The 19,273-nt window shown below is 40.7% G+C and overlaps 1 protein-coding gene across 3 annotated transcripts in view; it reads left to right on the top strand.

The window, feature by feature from the left end:
- dock11 (dedicator of cytokinesis 11) overlaps positions 1-19,273 on the top strand; it is a 53,673-nt gene that overhangs the window by 11,059 nt on the left and 23,341 nt on the right. For all 3 annotated transcript variants that reach the window (XM_044022193.1, XM_044022192.1, XM_044022195.1), the window contains exons 6-26: positions 1,913-2,008; positions 2,325-2,459; positions 3,369-3,552; positions 4,563-4,642; positions 6,016-6,099; positions 6,358-6,498; positions 7,771-8,052; positions 11,189-11,311; positions 11,397-11,479; positions 12,099-12,221; positions 12,354-12,430; positions 13,262-13,446; positions 13,535-13,600; positions 15,634-15,726; positions 16,734-16,857; positions 16,988-17,100; positions 17,269-17,352; positions 17,490-17,579; positions 18,175-18,296; positions 18,392-18,461; positions 18,994-19,119. In XM_044022193.1, the coding sequence (XP_043878128.1) occupies positions 1,913-2,008; positions 2,325-2,459; positions 3,369-3,552; positions 4,563-4,642; positions 6,016-6,099; positions 6,358-6,498; positions 7,771-8,052; positions 11,189-11,311; positions 11,397-11,479; positions 12,099-12,221; positions 12,354-12,430; positions 13,262-13,446; positions 13,535-13,600; positions 15,634-15,726; positions 16,734-16,857; positions 16,988-17,100; positions 17,269-17,352; positions 17,490-17,579; positions 18,175-18,296; positions 18,392-18,461; positions 18,994-19,119 (2,481 nt within the window). The remainder of the gene's footprint in view (positions 1-1,912; positions 2,009-2,324; positions 2,460-3,368; positions 3,553-4,562; positions 4,643-6,015; positions 6,100-6,357; positions 6,499-7,770; positions 8,053-11,188; positions 11,312-11,396; positions 11,480-12,098; positions 12,222-12,353; positions 12,431-13,261; positions 13,447-13,534; positions 13,601-15,633; positions 15,727-16,733; positions 16,858-16,987; positions 17,101-17,268; positions 17,353-17,489; positions 17,580-18,174; positions 18,297-18,391; positions 18,462-18,993; positions 19,120-19,273) is intronic.

Genomic DNA, 19,273 nt, shown 5'->3' with positions numbered 1-19,273 from the left:
AAATGGTAGGCTGGCTCTATTTCACATGTTGGACACATGTTACCTTACTTATGTTATGCATTTGGTTGCATTTGAACATAGACGTTTTCTGTCCTCAGTGACAAGCCAGAAAATAAAAATGTGCTCTGTCACATGACTCTAACCTTTCCGTAATACCAGCTCAGCAATAAACTATGACGCTTATAGAATCTGAGGTTAATCAAAATCTTAATAGTCGGCATATGTCACATACACACATTTTATCCCACATACTCATCATGTGTTTTCATCAGGTAGTGAGTCGACAGCACACAAAATGGTCATTGTAAATTCTTGACTCTGTGAGAAGATTTTCACAAACTATCCTCAGTCATAAGACCATGATAACAGCCGTCTTTGAACCTCTCTGACAGAACGACATACCGATTAATCTTTGTGAATCATGGAGATGAGACTTAGATTAGGCTCTTTCTCTGTACCCGAGTGCCTGTAAGATATATAGACACAGAGAGCAGGCATGCTCACTCTGGGCATGCACTGAGCTGGTAACTGCACTGGGAAAATCACAGTGACTTATGGTGTGTTTGTCCAGCAGCATGACCCTAGCTTTCTCTGAGTGCAGCAGGACTGTGAAACCAGAAGCCCTAAATGTCCTATAAATAGCTCTCATCGATCTTCCTCCCCATGCACTCTGGCCAGACATGGATAAACTTAGACAGAGAAAGGGTTTAATTGAAGGAAAATAAATGCTTCACTGCAGGATGTGCAGGGCAGGGAGATACAGTGGCTCGATTACTTCTCTAAGCGGCCCGTGCTGTTCTGTGTGACATATGAGGTCTCGTTTCACACGTTGAAATGACAGGACACTGTCTTCCTGTAAGATGTTTCCTTTTTCTGTGCTCCTACTCCTGTCTGTCCCCTCAACAGCCTGTAACAATAAATCAATTACAACACTGTCACGGACATTAGGCGTTCGTTGACAACAGACATACTCAATGAGTTAGGGTGTGCGTGAGGTGCGTTTGCGCAGTGGCTGTCCTTTGATGGAAAGGCAGACTTGAGTAAGACACAGGAGGAGAACCAAATACATTACAATATAGAGCAAGACAGAAGAAGGGAGGGAGGGAGGGAGGCGTGACGCACCAAGGACAAAATGCCACTTCAGTGGGATGAGGTTGATTGTGCTGTGTTTATGTGCGCATGCCTCTGCATACATAAACCCTTTTCTCTCAATGTCACCGTATGTGTTGTATGTTCCAAGCTGTGACAGAGAGTTTGCCTTCAGGAACAACCTATTTGAGAAGATGAGGCACTCAGATTAACTAATTTCTTTTAAATCAATAGTTTTTGATATCTTTGTTTTGTCCCTTAAAATCAGTAACTAGCCTGTGTCTTTTTCTACTTCTGTTTTTTATTTATTTTCATTACATTATTTGCTCTGCAGTGACATTGTCTCTTTAGTTTATCTTTGACTTTTATTGATATTGGCATTTGTTTTTTTAAATGTTGTGGCTTTGCCCTTGTCTTTCTCTTGTTTCTCTTGCTTAGTATTCTGGTTTTTGCTGTATTTGTAAACTTGTGTTTTTGAAGATAACTTATAAATAAAATTATGTTTTGAAGGGGAGCCAGTGCCATATATATATCTTGAAGCAGCATGTGTGTCCCCTTCATGTCTCCTTCGCTCCACTGATGTTATCTATTAAAGCCAAAAATGCCCAAAATATGACAACGAAACTAGGTCAATGATATACTACCACCGTGTTCCATGAAATGTCTTGAAATCAGATACCTTTTAATAATATAAATATCATGAATCCAAGAGCATTAATCATTTAACACTGTATACTGTCTATGAGTAGAGTTGGGCTTGTGATGTTAAATGTATAAAGCATTTACCTGCATTGATTCTGTTGTATTTGTTTGCGTCTGTCAGGACACAGCATCGCTGTGCTCCCAGAGGGGAGGCATCATGAAGCAGGGCTGGCTACAGAAAGCCAACATCAACAGCAGTCTGTCTGTCTCGATGAGGGTGAGTCACCGCCAGACCTCCTGATCTGTCATTCACACAACATTATGGCAACAAATGAAGCAACAGAACAGCACAGCAACAGCAGCATGTCCGTGCAGTGTAACGGACTGAGCGGAATTTAAAAATCAGTGCTTTGTTTACCCAGAAAGTGAGAATGTATCAACAATGTCCTGGTGCCTGGTGACAAAATAACTCGACTAAACTGAATTGAGCAACCCAACTAAATAGGGCTGAAACTAGCATCAGCATCAGGAATGTACATTTCTCTGTTAATAACTTATTACAAGCTGTTAAGACATGCATCTGTCTGACTCAGGTGTTCAAAAGGAGGTACTTCTACTTGTCCCAGCTGCCTGACGGCTCCTACATCCTCAACTCCTACAAGGATGAGAAGAACTGTAAGGATACCAAAGGCTCCATCTACCTGGACTCGTGCATAGATGTCGTTCAGGTATGCAGGGGTATAAAAGATGAAGCAAACATCATGTATACTCACAACCTATTTATTTAACTAAAAATCTAGACCACTTTTTGAAGGTGAAAATCAGTGTATTTGGATAGTACGTTTTTAGTACTTTAATATTTGATAATCCAGGTGCAAATCTTCACAGTTTAGTGTAAAGTGTTGAAATTCTATATGTTGTGATAAAAATTGGCACATCTGCCTTTCTGGTCAAAGACCAGATAGTGCGTTCAAATTTAGTCCACTCGTGCTTCACTGATACATCACCCTCTTGTCTGCGAGTGCGAGGCTTGTTGTCCTAGACTCCTCTCTGTTTAGACTCCTCTAAAGCTGAAATAGTAAAGCCCCACACACACACACACTCTCTCTGGGGGCTTTTTTTTGTTCCAATTGAAGATAATTACTACATTCCACTGACATGGACACAAAAGTCTAGTCCTTACAGATATTGAGGAATAGTGGCTGCTGGCTAATAGTGCAGACTCCTACTTTATTCAGGCCTGCAGTGACTGACAGGCCTGCCAGGAACCTCTCAGTTTGATGAACACCCTCAGGAGATGACTGGGCAGAGGAAGGGGACTCATTCTGCCTAATGGGTTTAATACGAAAGCTTGTGTTTGACATTCCAAACAGGATTTGCTTCATATTTCAGATTTATTTAAGAAATTAGTTCAGAATGGGACATTTTGTTACAGACTTTGTTCTGAAATACTCATTATTACAGAGCAATTGCAGCGAATAGTGCATTTTAAAAGTAAAATGTTTTTCTCATTATCTAATTTTGTTTACATCAAATTCTAAATGTCCCGTAGCTCTCTGCTGATTACCAGAAAAAAATGGATTACATTTTATCCATTGTTGGCTCTTGAAGTGATATAAAATGATTTCCTTCTTCAGAGCCCAAAGATGCGCCGTAATGGCTTTGAGCTGAAGATGCAAGACCGCTACAGCCACTTCTTGGCTGCAGACAGTGAAGCAGAGATGGAAGAATGGGTGGTGACGCTGAAACAGGCTCTGCAGAGCAGCACCGAGGCCGGCCAAGACAGGAGGAACGGCACTGAGTCACTGGAGTGTGTCTTGGGTTAGTTACAGTACCTACATCTGAATTCTACAGTTGCGTGGAAAAAAAAAACATATTCACATCCTCTCTCAGTCAGCCCATTATTGAAAGTTATTGAAAGTTTTCTATACGGTCAGTTAGCTATGATGGTAGTAATAATATGTCTGGGCATAACCTCTGAGTCTCTTTTAATGGTATAGCGGTTTACAGTAATCCCTGTCCTTAGCAGTGGATGGAGTCCAAAGCTCTGTTCTGGAGTCTGGGCCCCATGCTAATAGCTTCCATATTACAATGATACACAGGCAATAAATAGAGTTTAACACTACACACTATGCATTAACATAACAGTAACACAGTAGTTGATGTCAGAAGTAGAGTAGAAGTGAAATGTGTTCACATAAACTGTAAATCCTTCAAAAATATGTTTTCACTGTGCAGTTAGAAGTGCAAGAATCTGAAGATGATTTGTTTAATTTGCTCTTTAGTTTCAATTCTTACCCAGAGTGTGTTTCTTCAGTGAGAAGTTTAAGTAAACTGTGGACTTTTGTTGCCTGTTCTGAGCCGTGGAAGAGTTCCAGCCGTTCTGTGCAGTTTGTTGCCAGCATCCTTGGAGCATCTTTTTTTTCTTAACTACTGTAATAATACGCTCTCTGTAGAAAATTCCACTGAAACCCGATAGATTTAGTTTGCTCACAAATCTAAAAAGATGCTGATGAGACTCTGGGAGACCATCCAGAAAGTTGGAGGTGCAGTTGGAGTTCACTCAGTCCATTATGATTTCCACAGCCTGTCAGCAGAATGGTTAATGCCCTCTTCTTAATTTGGCCAAGAGACTAAAAGATACCAGCTTGAGTACAGCAGGAACCATGAAATTCATCAGGGAAGCATTTGTTCAATGCTACTGCGAATCATGCGCCCGTTCATTTGATATCCCAATATAGTTCAAACAGCAGCAGTGCTATTTGTTGACAGACTGTCTCTCGTTCATTCTTCATTCGTATGCATGTGATCGCTGTCCTGTCCCTGTCCAGATGATGACACGACCAGTCAAGGGAAAGGTGAGAGCCTGCTGGAGAGTCTGGGCAGGAGCCTACATCCTGAACTCATGAAGGTATAAAGGATTGGGGAGTGGGAGGTTAATATGTTGGGAATGCTCAGTTAGCATCCTAACTATTGTTGTCCTCTTTTCTTTTTTTGTGTTATTAAATCATCATGACTGTATGTAGGAATGGTTGTAGTCTACTTACCTACATTCTTTTAAATGGGAACATCGTCATTTTCTAGAAAGAAGACCTGAAACTAGCAATTGAGGTTTGTAATTGCTCTAGAAAATGTTTATTGACCTTGTAAATCAAGTAAGAAGTACACTAAGTTTCCCATAGACCTCCATTCAATAGGAGTTCTTATTGCATCAGTGGAGTCACCCCCTGGTGGCTAACTGCTACTTCCCTCCCACTTCCTGGGCTTCACTTTTCAAACTGTGAGACTACATCTATTTTTATACACAGTCTGTTGTAACTACCTCCTACATTTTTCAGCTGATTTGAAAAATTCATACATCAAAAAGTTTGGCTTGTTTATTCATTCACACTCACCAGCTGCATTACTAAAATACACGACTGTTATCGTGTTTCAAAATGATTTATTCTTAGTGTATATATTTTGTGACTCTAGCCGTCAGCATTCAAGTACTTTTTGTGTGTCCATTGCCTCACAACCAGTACAAATGGCAGTAACAGTAACTATATGTGTGTATAATAATATAATATTATGTACAATTGTCTTGATAAAGGAAGAGCAAGACTTTTGTTGATCTCAGTATCTGTTGAAGCTTGAGAACAGCGCTGTGCTCTCCACAGAGACTGTGCTGCTTTAATACGTCTATAAACCCAGAGCTACATGCAGACAACAAAGCCCTCTGTGCCTCGTGCTGCTGTTTTCCCTCTGTTTGCTCTGGGCCACTCCAGCACAGCTTTTCCCGCCCCATGCATAAGATCAGTCAGGTTTAGCTGCAGGCTGGACACAGTGAAAGCAAAAACAAGGGGAGAGGAGAAGTGGGCAAGGAGATGGAGTAGGGCTCGTATCGTGACCCGAGGGCTTGATTTGTTCATCCCCATTAGATTCCTTTCTTCCTCCCTTTGTCTGGGTCTGTAGGTTTGTCTGTTTATCTTTCAGTATTTTCATCTGAATTGCTGTCTGTGTTGGTTTATATATCATACAGAGGATGTTATATCAAACATCCTCTGTATCCCTGTAATGTGCAATTTTTATTTCATAAAATTGGTATTGAAAAATTTATCATCCAGGAATCAATACTGAAGTCCAGACATCAACATTGATACCACATTGAAAATGTCCAATCAATACCCAGCCCTAAACATTTGTGACTAATGAAAAAAAATGATTAATGACTAAAATGACGTACCGTTAGACATTTTATTGACATAATTACATCTTATTTCTCATGATTTCTTGTGCCTGTAGTATGCCAGGGAAACTGACCAGCTCAACAAGCTCAACAGGAATGAAGTCAGACAAAAGCTTTTCTCTCTGGATCCTGAGACACAGGTATAGAAGACGCCTCTTGAAACACATGAATGTCCTATGATTTATTTATTTCAGTATTGATTCAAACTGTTTGATCTCTCCACCCTTTCCCTCCATTTATGTTGTCTCCTCCCCCCATTATCTCCTTCCTCTTTCTACTTGTCCACACTCTCTCCTCTGGGTCAACCTTCTTTTTTTCGTTTCTTGTTGTTGTTTTACCCTCCTGCCTTCATGGCTTGCTTTGTTCCTCTCCTCCTTCCTCTCCCGTCTCATATCCAGAGGCTGGACTTCTCAGGCATCGAGCCTGATGTGAAGCCATTCGAGGAGCGCTTTGGCCGACGTATTATGGTCAGCTGCCACGACTTGACCTTCAGTCTGCAGGGCTGCGTTAGTGAGAAGGGAGACAGCGTTCTCACCAATGTATGTCACACTTTCATTTTATGTCCTGTTTTTACTCTATAACTCTAATTATTTCTGTGTTTTTATTAGGACTGGATCGTGATATCATGATATAACTTTATTCAATGTTAGTGTTTTGCTCTAAAGTGTAAAATATTTTTACTTTTTAAAACATTTTTGGTCGTTTTCTGTCCGTGAACATGCTAAAACCATGTTTATAGACAGCTTGATATTTTAAATTTTCACTCACAAGCCGGAATCAATCTTTAATCATTTGAAATGTATCATGATCATTATTGATACTGACTTACTTTAAAATGTTTTATCATGACAATCAGGCCACCTGTCGATCTGTTCAGGCATATTTATAATAAACCGAGCCCTAAAAGCTTTAACCTTCAATAGGTGACCATATCACTTTGTCGTCATCTCTGTGATTAGAAACACTTCTCCTCCCTAACTGATTTTGTTTAAGTGCACTTCAACAAACTGAGCCAAAACACAAAGTTTTCCTTTACACACCAATGATCCTTCACTTTCCTCACTCTCTATTGTCCCAGTTATAATTCTGTACTTTCATAATTCATGCTTGCTACTCTGCAAGAGCAATAAGTAATCTGAACAAAATATGAAATTAAAGCTCTGTATGTTTGTCAAAGCATCTCAATTAGTTTATCATTATATGAGCTGTAAGTTAAGGTTTTATACAAATGATGTCTGATGAATGCAAAAATGTGCCGTTAAGAGCATGTGCACGCTTTGTCTTTGTCAGAGTGGATGCCTGTAGTAGTCATAAAACCCTCTTCTGGTTACTGCTGCATTAGAGGGGTTGTAGGAAGATAAAAGTGACTCATATTTGTGGTTTGGATGCAGCCCACTGCCTCTCTGTCTTTCCCTCCACTTCTTGCTTCCCTCTTTTCTTCCACAGTATCAGACAGGTTTACTGTTTACTGGACGACTAGAGGCTTGTCATGCAGGAATCATTCATCCTGGCATTCAGAGATGTGTGGTGCTCTGTTACAGCAAGGCCAACACATGTTGCCAAACTATCAATCAACTATCAGAACTAAGGGAGTGTCTGTGTGTATACAACAGCAGTGCTGTGCTGATAGTATTGCTTGACAGAGCCTGTTTTCAGATGAAGATTGCACTGTAGATTTAACTTAATCTTTCTCAATACTTCAGCAAATATGTGATGAGCAAGTAAGCTTGGGGTCATCCAGCGTTCTTCTGGACCTGCAGATGTACTGAAGTGTTACAGACCTCTAACAACATCTCTCTGCTGAACCCCAGGTGGAACCGTTCTTCATCAGCTTAGCTCTCTTCGATGTCTCAAAGAGCTGTAAGATCTCGGCTGACTTCCACGTTGACCTGAACCCGCCCTGTGTCAGGGAGATGCTGACCGACACCTCGGCCCAGCTGTCTCCTTCCTCAGACTCAGATGGTGGAGGAGGAGGGGGAGCCAGTGAAGGAGGAGCGGGAGGAGAACTAATGGTGAATGGAGACTCTGGAAAAGGCAACGGTCTCCCTGTTTTTCAGAGAGTGTCAGAGGCTCTGCTGCGCTTCCCCACACAGGTAGAAACTTGATTGTCTGATTGAGGAAATGATTTAATTTGAGTCACTCCGCTGTTCAGGACTGGGTGGGAAATCTGAATCACTGTTTGAATAGATCAAGGTGTGTGAAAATCACAATAGAAAATCAGTAATAGAAATGGAAAATGTAATGGAAATCAGTAATAGAGTGAGTTTAGTGATTCTGTTGATAGAAATGTCCAAGACAAACCTCACTGCAATGATGATTTTTGAACAATTTCTCAGAGCTATGCTTTGCTGTTTTTCCTGAGATTGATTTGTGTGGTGTCATAACATCCAATCACAAACAAAAGCCACATGGACTCTGCTGCTGTAGCTGGCTTATTAGACAGAGATCTGGCAGCTCTCTCATCCTGTTGGGTTAGAGGATTTTTGCTGATTCGTATCTTTTGAAAGCAGCCTTTTGCTCCAGTGTTTATGACAGTTGGACCACATGAAAACGCAAGCTAAATGAGCAATAGTCCAGTCTGATTTTTGCTTTTTGTTTTTTGTTTATTTCTGCAGAGGATGTTATGTTTTTACCCATGTCTGATAGTTTCTTTGTTCATTTATATGCTTGTTGAAAGGTGGAGTATGTGAGGAAGCCATTATGTTGATGCAAATCAAGTAAAAGGGGAAGTCAATGATTATATTTTTAATCATTTTGTGGAGTTTAATGAGTTTGGGTGATCAATTTCTCAAGAAAAATGGCTTTAAAACCATGAATTAGTTGTAACTCTAAATATACTTTATCAAACATTAAAAAATACACCAGATATCATCAATAATGAAAGGCAACCACTGTATTTTAACACAGGGCATTGACAGCTTGAGTGCAGCGATCATATTTTTCAGGGTAGATGTTTTCTTTTGTTTCACTTTGTTATATTGACAGGAAACACCTGTGTTGTGTTCTCAAATGTATTTCGAAACAGACCAAGTAAATGCGTGAACACAAATACAAATGTATGTAGCTTATACAGTATGTTTGTTTTACACCCTCCACCTTTATCAGCTTGAAATTTGAAATTTCTCCTGACTTGCTTGGCTCAGTGAGGTGAGTCTGTAACACTGCTCTCACTGCAGCTGGCCTGGGTGGGACAGGGTTTAAGTGAGCACTTGCTGGATTCCGTGCTCCCCTCTCACACATCAGAGGACTCTGGATGACTCTGGATGACACAGTGATGACCTAGTGATGGAGCTCTTTACTTAGAGAACATGATAATAGTTTTCACGTGATTGTAGTTTTTCCAGATGGCGAGGCTGTCTCCAGACAAAGCTTGGCCCACGTCCAGCCTTTAATTTTTTTTATTTTTTAAAGACAATCCACATGAGAGAACTAAGTTTAGCTCTTTCAGCTGGCATTTGCAAGTGATTTCAGACCTCTGTGGTTTTCCAGTTTTCTTATGTGAGTTCAAGGCTTGGTGATGTATAGCTTCATGTCTAGTCACCTCTTTTCCCTGCACTTTAGGTTGAGTTTATTTCAGGAAGAATAAAACCATGTGTGAGCTTTAAGTGCAGCTCAGGCCTTGTGGAAACTCCTGTGTGTTCTGTAAAGTGAGCCCCACGCAAACAGTGTCCCTCACCTCCGGCTGCTGGACCTGCTAATACAGATGTTAGTTTAACAGATGGAAACTAGGGCTAACACTTGATCATTTTCACAGTTTGAAACAGCAAGGCATCAGTGAAATGGTTATTTTTTTGATTGTTTGCCGTTAAATGCCCATTTTAAAAAGCAATATATACTTTTAACTTGGAACATAGTAATTAATATTTTGGTGGTATCTTGTGTGGTAATCCTCAATGCTGTTTCAAATCCGTAACAGTAAATGTTGAAGTTATATCACAAGTCAAATTGCAATGGCAATACAATCGCAATAGGGTTCAGTTCTATTGGAAAGCGAGAAAACGTAGAAGGTGAGGGAGTGAGTTGTGGGAAGTCAGTCTGAGCAGAAGCAGTATTTGTAGTTGAGAATCCAGTGAGAGGTCTGTTATATGGGGGCAGTTTAAAGGCTTCAGATATAAATTTAAATAACTTCCACATGTCTAATCTCAATTTACTTAATGTCATGCAGTGCTGGCCCACATCTTTGAAAGTTTCTCACCAGCAGAACACACACATTATGCACACAAACACATGCATACAAACATAGCAGGTTCTACCTCTGTGATTAGTGGCCTGGTATAGCTCAGCTGACCAAAGTTTAATTTAGGTACCCTTCTGGGTGTGGTCCAAGGACGGGCCTCCACTTGTTATATATCTCTCCACTACATCACCAGCTCTCTGGAGGCCAAAGCCTCTGCGTCAGTCAATTACATAACTTGCAAATCTAATACATTCATTCATCTACAACTACTGCCAGTCAGCTTATCTGGTTATGTAAAACGATTGACTGAAGAAGACGTTTTCTGCTAAGTATGGAAAATGTATGGTGATGTCTTGTTTCAACAAACCACAATGTCAGTGATTGGAGTCAGATGCAGTTCCGTGTGGTTTGTATTTAACTGATTAAAACTTGTGGAGATCAGTGAATGAGGGCGGATAGAGTGTGTGTCTGTGTGACTGTCTGGCACCATTATATCCCCTTCTTAGATGTGTATCATTAATGTGCTGTTATGCTATGTCTGCATCTATTTTGATTTAAAGCTGCATTAGCCTCTGAGAAGTGCTACAACTCACTCAGTAGTGCCACTCAGCTGAATTTTTTTATGGTTTCCTTTATGGAAAATGACTTCCTGTTACTTCTGTTTATATTTTTTATTTCCCTCTTGTATTTTTATTTGAGTTTTAATATCGGCCACATTGCCTTGTCTGTATGTACTTTCTGTCTGTTTGTATGAAATGACACCCAGTTTAAAGACAACCTCATCTCATCAGACCAGAAATAGACACGAGCCTCATGCGGTTTTCCTGTATCGGTTTAGCTAACAGCAGCCACTTCCCCTGCACTTACCTTGTACAGAAGTTTGAGTTGAACCGTTCAAGTACCAAACAGTTTTGATGAGTGGTTTCTTTTCATGTATGTATTTTCTGTGGGAAGATGCAAATCAAATCATAATCACAGATCTTTTTTCAAATCAGTATCATCGCAATCCTACTCTAATCATCCTCCTCTCCATGTGCCCCTCTGTCTTCCAGGGAATATTTTCAGTAACCAACCCTCATGCAGACATCTTCCTGGTGGCCCGCGTGGAGAAGGTGTTACAGAATGGCATCACCCACTGCGCCGAGCCGTACATTAAGACATCAGACGTCAACAAGGTCTACTGCCTTTGCTTTTTACCTCAAGCGCAAGTCGAAATCAGCATTGAGCTTCATATTGGTTAAACATTTCTGTTCTCCACAGACTGCTCAGAAGGTGCTCAAAGCTGCCAAGCAGACATGCCAGCGCTTGGGCCAGTACAGGATGCCGTTTGCCTGGGCTGCCAAGTAAGACAGGGATAAACATTATCCAGTATTTAATCTGTTTGGATTCATCTTTGGAATGGCTACATTTATTATTATGTCAGCATAAATTGATATTATTGAACTGCAGTGTTGACCTGGTCAGATCAACATTTCAGTCAGTTAACAAAAGCACTGATGCAGTAAATGCATATAATATGTAACATTTCTACATTACAACAAAACAATTTTCTTTTTCAATATCTAAAAGAAATTGAGACTTATGTTGTATATGTTGTCAATGAGCAGTGTTGTCATGGACTGTCTTGCCATTTAGTTGTGTCATCATTTACCATCTCTGCTGTAACTTCCAAGGCAAACACCCTGCACAGCGTCTGACTGAGAAAGGAACTAATTAGCAATACTTGTGTTAGCCAGTGTGCGGTTTTGTTTTTATTGTGTTTATTTGTCATTATTTAATCACAACTACTCATTACCATTTGCTGCAGTTTCTGCTGCTAAAACTTTCCATGAAATTCAAAGAGGAAACAAATAAGCCACTTCCCGACCACATTTGATATAAAGCCTTAATCTCTGATTGAAAATGTGAAGAGTGTGTAACTTGCATGATGTAGCCATTAAAGCCAGGTGTGTGTGTTTCCAGGCAGGTGTTCAAAGATGCTCAGGGCAGCCTGGACATGGATGGGAAGTTTTCTCCACTCTACCGCCAAGACAGCAGCAAAATATCCACAGATGACATCATCAAGCTGCTGGCTGACATCAGGAAGTGAGTCATCACCTCTCTTTTACTATTTCAGCCATTACATTGTAACTGGATGTGCATTTTTATGCCTTTTCAAAGTTTATATGTGGACGTTGTATCGTCTTCTTATGTAGATTCTCTTTTTTTACTCTTAAGACCAGAGAAGAGCAAACTTCAGACAATCCCCGGACAACTGAATGTCACCATTGAATGTGTTCCGCCTGACATCTCAAGTATGTTGTCACACTCCCCTTATCCTAACATTTGTCTCTCAATCTGTAACAGTGGGTACACTTAGAGGTAATGTCCCTGCCTTTAAAACACACCAACCACTGCACAATGTAAATAAAGCAGCTGTCATGTATCAGGGAAGACTCAATACCACTTGTTTGTGTCCGATACTGATATCACAGTCTTGAATTTCTACTGATACCGATACCAGGCTGATAATCCTTTAGTACGTAGTATGTAGCCTGAGTTAATGAAGCATTTACACTTCACATTCAGGGTTTACAGATCCCTACATTACATTACACATTCATTACACACATTCATTGTAATGTAAAGTCTTGTCTTATAAATACTCTGCCTTAATAGCTAAAATAATACACTTGAGCTTCTTCATCACTAAGGTGACGGACAAACAATACTAATAAGTGTCAATGACCAACCCTGTGGTTTGGTCATTGGTTTCTCATGAAACAGTAACTGAAACTCTTGTCTTTTGGGTCACAACAGCAAAGGGTATAAACAGGAAGGAAAGGGGGAAGCTTTTTTCTTGTGTTTTTGCTTTTATGTTTGATCGACTACTTGGCTTCAGAGTTGCCATTTTGTGGTATTATGTTTGAAGGTATGATGTAGGAAAAAGCCAGCATCCCATATTAATTGAAGCAGCTTAGATGCCTTGCATTGAGTGTGATTCCAGTGTTGTCAATATCAATATGTGTGGTCACTTTTGTTATGCTCAGGAGTAATGACTCTAAACTGGCTCCTTGGAGAGGTAAAAGAAACAGGAAGTCATCAACAGGCATTTGGTTCCCTAACTTGTGCGCTGTCTCCCCCAGATACAGTCACTTCCTCCTACATTCCTGTCAAACCTTTTGAGGAAGGCTGTGAGCGAGTGTCAGTGGAGGTGGAAGAGTTCCTCCCTGAGGAGGCCAAGTACAACTACCCCTTCACCACCTACAAGAACCAGCTCTACATCTATCCCCTACAGCTCAAATACGACAACCAGAAGACCTTCACCAAGGTGTGTGACTCCTAATGAAGCTGGAGAGAAGATGTGGTTACTGCTCTGTTGTTTGCAGTGACTAACCGATATTTTTCCTCAACAACAGGCCAGAAACATCGCCGTCTGCATCCAGTTCAAAGATTCAGATGAAGAAGGTGCAGTACCTTTAAAGGTGAGTTGTACAAACTGTACATTGTAGCGTGTAGGCTACTGTGTGATAGTGATGCACAGATTTTAACTTGTTAATGAGGAATGTGTTCATCGGTCAGTTGCTTGAAGGTATATGTCATTTTTAAATGAGTCTAGATCAGCTAATCACTATGAAGTGAATTATTTTAAAACAATCAATTTAAAGGAACTCAAGAGGATGAATGGTTGAGGTAATGAAACAGTCATTCACTATATTCTCAGCTGGTTTGTAGGAGCCTGGTGTGAATCACCCATAGATAGGAAAAGAAGTCTTAAACATGATGAGCTGTGCTTTTTATTGCGTTTCACAAATTGGCAGTCAGAGTAAAGCTGTGGGGCCAGAAAAGGAGAAAGGAAAAGCACAGAGAAGCTGGTTATTATAGCTGGCAGGAGAAGATAATGAATGGTCACTCTTTTTTTCTCTCTTCTCTTCCTCTCAGTTTCTCTCTGGCCGCACACTTCAAATATTTGTGGGTGGAAACATTCATTTAAGTACGACGGATTGTTTTTCTTCTCACTTTTTCAGGGAAAGAGTGAGGAAAAGAGATATTCTTACACTTCAGCCCCACAAAACATTTGCACTTGACGCTCAGGATTGAGACAGTCCAGACAGACAGATCAGCATTCAGTCATGTGTATCATTACACACTCATACGTGCATGCACAGGCTTCCATAGGTACTTCCATAGACCTACCTATGGAAGTAGGTCTCTACCATTGATTCAAGTACAGAGAGGCAAAAAAACAGCGAGCAGCAGAACCATCAGCTCACCTATGAGCAGATGTAATCACAGTTAGCGGAAGCTCCAGGAGATTCTGGGTTTCACATAAGACACAGATCTGACTGAGAGGAAATTCTTTTAAGTCTTTGGGGAACAGCGACAAGAAAGTTGAAAAAAATAGGATTGTTCCAAGTAAGTTGAAAAATAAATTGCTGAGCTGTCAAACCTATACTGATGAACTCAGGTTTGATTTATTCAAAGATGGGTTTACCTGTAATACTTGAAGTGGTGACAAGCTCTACCACTGCAACCAGTAGAAATGGTTTTTAGTCCTGTGTGGCATAGTACATGTATGAACAGGACAGTTTTGACCGATAAGATTCCAGACATCTCGTCCTGAGTTACAATTCAGCCCTCATCCTGCTTCATGTAATCAAGACTCCCATCAGCCCTCCATTCACAGCTTCTCTGTTGTGTTGGTACCTTGATGTCTGTAGTCCCAAATCGTTGCTGAAATCTTCGCACAGGCCCTGTCCCCTCTCAGAGCCTCTTGCGTTCACCAGGTTCCCCCTGCAGAGGCTCCAGCTGTTTTTCTGATCCCGGCTCCTATCAGTCTCAATTTTAATCACTTGGCTCCAGAACTCTGTCCTTCCTCTGGCCGGCACTGCTCATTATTGTTCATTAGAGGCGACTGCATTGGTAGCATCCTAATCATCCTAATTGTTTCCCCATTGTTTTTAGAAATATCATGTGCTTGACTTTGCTTTTTATCAGCTTATTTCTTTCCCACAGAGGCTCCTCTTGCAGTGACACCAAACACATTGGCTGTGCAATGTTTTAGGATACATTCATAATTGATCCCACGTTTGTAACCACTAATGTCTTTAGTTGCCATGTGGAAAGAAAGGCTCATTATTTATGTCACCACATGTGGAATTAAAGTTCTGTAATTGTTGTGTTTGTTGATTTTCTGTCATCAACATCCAGTGCTGAACAACAGTTATCGGTTAAATATCCATATCTTTTTTCTTTCTTTTTTCTTACACTGAAGCCCTTCTTGTCTAGACACATACCGTTTGTGATCATTTTTGGTTCCACTCTCTTGTTTATAGTTTTGTTTAAACTGTTGTTGCTTCAAAGGTGCATGTGATGAAGGCCTCAATCACTCGCCATAACATACCATATTTTTTCTCTAAATATTATCAGTGACCACAGATTGCTGAGCACTTACTCACTGCTGCGCCCTAACATCAAAAAGCCAGAGATGAATGAATGAATGAATATTTGCTTTCAGTGCATCTATGGCAAACCGGTGGATTCGCTCTCCACAAGCAGCACCTATGCAGCCGTCCTGCACCACAATCAGAGCCCGGAGTTCTATGACGAGGTGAGAGGACCCGTGCGCGATCTCGACCTCATTTATATTCACTAGTATGAAAGTATAATCTCAAGTTTTACAGGCATGTGGCTTATTCCATGTGTTCAATAAAAGCTGTAGTTACAGTGTTCATCTGGTTTTTGAGAATGATGAGAAGTGCATCTGCAAAAACAGTAACTTCTGACTGCTCTTTTTTCTCAAAACACTCTTAAACCGTACACCTTTGCACAGTGTGTTCAGTGCTCAAATTCCTCACCGCGATAATCCCATAAAACTGTCTCGGGGTTGAGCTGGGATCTCACACTTGACTGGTCAAGCAGTCGTCCTCACACACACACAGAAAAACAGGAGCAACTAAAAATGGGGGTTATGGCCAGGACAGTGTTAAAGTTGGAACAGAGTTTGGTCCATATGGTCCTGATGTCAAACAGATTAGGATTTCTAGAGTCCCCACATAGACCCACATGTGGGCTTGTACGCAGTGGGATGTTCACTGGGACTTACTGTATTTCCACATGCTTCAGCTTCCAGTCACATAAGGAGAATGACTGCAAATGCAAAACACTAACGTTTAAACCTATAGCATTTTTTTTGTTGTTGTTGTCAAATGTCTTTGAGTGCAATATTTTATTGTGTAATATTTGCATTCTGAGATGTATCTCTTTAATTAATAATTGAAAGAGTAGAATAACATTTTTACTTAACAACAATGAAGTGACACATATCCTCATAGTCATTCATGGCATTCTCACAAAACTCGCTGCATGATTAATCTGTATTTGTGGAGAATGAGCTAAGCTGCTTTTCCAGAGTGTGTGTCATTTTCTGTGAGAAAATCTGTGAGCCAAATAACAGGGGAATACATTTCTTTGAAATGTCTGCCCCCTTGTGGATACACTTCTAATATACACACTATTTAGGAGAATATCGTATATAAAGGTTGTTTGTTATTGATATTTGTTCCAGCATTTGTATAAGGAATAGCACGGTGGTAATATAATGACATCTGTGTGCAGGTAAAGATCGAACTGCCAGTTCATGTCCATGAGAAGCATCACATCCTCTTCACCTTTTACCACATCAGTTGTGAGTCCAGCAGCAAGGCCAGCAGCAAGAAGAGGGAGGGAGTGGAGTCACTGGGTAAAATTGTTGGTTTCTTGTGTCCTACCGTATTTACCAATGTGTAAATATGAATGTAGATTTCTTAAATAAAAACAAATGTCTAGGATATCACGGTCAAGCTTATCAGAAGTTATCTTTTTTTTCCCAGTGGGTTATTCCTGGATGTCTTTACTAAAAGACGGGCGAATGCAGTCACTGGAACTTCAGCTCTCTGTAGCTGCCACTCTGCCCGCTGGATACCTGTGCCAGGATACCCGGAAGGTAGAACCATGGCTTCTCACACTAAAACCCAAGCACTACGTTTTTAATGCCAAAGGAAATTAATGCAACACACATGAAAGACACTAAAGATATGTCAGGATAAAAGTGTTCCTGGTCATTTCACTGAAACGAGTACTTAAGCATGTCCTCCTCCTCCTTTCTGAACAGTCCCAACCGGATATCAAATGGGTGGAGAATGCCAAGACGTTGTTCAAAGTGAGGACCCATGTAGCGTCAACAATATATGCTCAGGTACATTTTTGATTCTGCTTATGTTCTTCACCCTCTCACGCACATGTTAAGAGTGCACAAAGGCAGCTCATTGAGATGCAGTGTGTCTCTTTGTGTTTGTGTCTATATGATGTTGATTTTGATAAATTCATCCACAGGACCTGCATCTACAAAATTTCTTCCAGCACTGCCAGCTGATGAGGACAACATCGGAGGGCAACCCAGCTGAACTTATCAAATACCTGAAGGTGAGATGCTGAGAGGCAGTGCACAGGGAATAATTTAAGATGCCTTTTCAGATATTCATCATTAACAGTCAGGCACAGGCTCATTGACAGCTTATTCATTTATTGAATATGTCTCAACTGTGAACGGCTGACATCACGTGCTGTGTGACCCACTTTAGCTCTCAAGAAGATGCATTTTGATCATTTGATTTTCATAGCATTGGACTAAATATGCACCTCAGGCAAAGGTCTTGTTTTATCCAGGCAGCCATCTTGTACCACAATGTTTCTACAACAGCCAGAATGTACATTTTACATTTTGAAGCAGAAGCTTACTATGCAAACAAAGAAGAACAAAATCTTTTTTTGCAATGAGGAGGCCACCGAAGTTCTCTAAAGAGCTTGGGAAAGGGAGGGGTGAGCGGATGTCACTCATTCTTACACACTTGATGTTTAAATCAAAGTAAAACGTGCAGTATTCATGGATTAAATCATAAGTCCTGCTAGTAACGTTTTCCTGAGGAGCCTAAACGAACAGAAAATTATCAAATAATCCTAAATAGATCACCATTGTTCTGCCAGACCCATCTTTTTTCCCTCTTCCTCGATCATTCAGTGCCTACATGCCATGGAGACCCATGTCATCATCAACTTCCTTCCAACGGTGTTGATGCAGCTGTTTGAGGTGCTCACGGCCGCCAGTAAAGAAGCCCATGAAATTGCTGTCAACTCGCTGCGGTCAGTTGTTTTCTCGCGTAAAATTCGGTTTGACTTTCTCTTTACTATGTATCGGAATGCTCACATTGGATCATTTCTCTGCTCAATGCTTTCAGTGTGATTATACACATAGTTTCCAGATGTCACGAGGAAGGACTGGAACACTACTTGCGCTCTTTTGTCAAGGTAACCTACTGGTAACAACACTGGGGGGGTTTGAATAATCCAAGTATTCAATCTAGATTTCAGATTTATTTGTTTGCAATTTATGGTATAGAGTCAGAAATACCTCCAAATGCCCTTTTCAGGTGCTTTGTTGTCGTGATTGTCAGCTCAAAAGGAAATTATTGTTTGTGTCCTCCATTGCCACCACAAAACAACGTTACATCACTATTGTCTTTTTCGATTAGCCAAATGGCAAGGATGCAGGGCAAGCTTGGTAAATGCTTCAAACTGAGATCTATTTTGAAGTCAAACAGTTGATTTTGAATTTTCACCTACATCTGCACGTAAGACTTGCATTAATGTATGCCCCAAGTTAGAGAGATCCAAATTGAAATGATATTGAATTGGAAATCAAACTGAATTCAGGAAATCGGCAGCGATAACCAGCCCTGTGAAACACATGCTGTATCCTGATCTTGGATTTGATATAAAGGGATTTTTAGGGAAATTTATTGTTTGTGTATGAAACTGTTTCTTTTTCTTCTGTCCTCAGTATGTGTTTGTGACCAACAACTCTCCGTCAGGAAACTCGCCGACCACTCATGAGCTGCTCGCCACCTCAGTCACAGCCATCCTCAAGCACACAGCTGATTTCAACACCAGCAATAAACTGCTCAAGGTGTGGATCTGCATGAGTTTCCTTGTAGTACCAACACTGAACAGCAGAGAGAACACTTGACCAAGGCTCCTCATGTCAAAACACAAAGTGACTAAACAGAAGTCTCATCCTTGTCTGTTGTGACGCGCTCTTGACAGGATCTCACATGTCGTTG

The sequence above is a fragment of the Solea senegalensis genome, linkage group LG3 (genome assembly GCF_019176455.1).
Source record: "Solea senegalensis isolate Sse05_10M linkage group LG3, IFAPA_SoseM_1, whole genome shotgun sequence".
NCBI lineage: Eukaryota > Metazoa > Chordata > Actinopteri > Pleuronectiformes > Soleidae > Solea > Solea senegalensis.
This window is presented reverse-complemented; position numbering and strand designations above follow the sequence as displayed.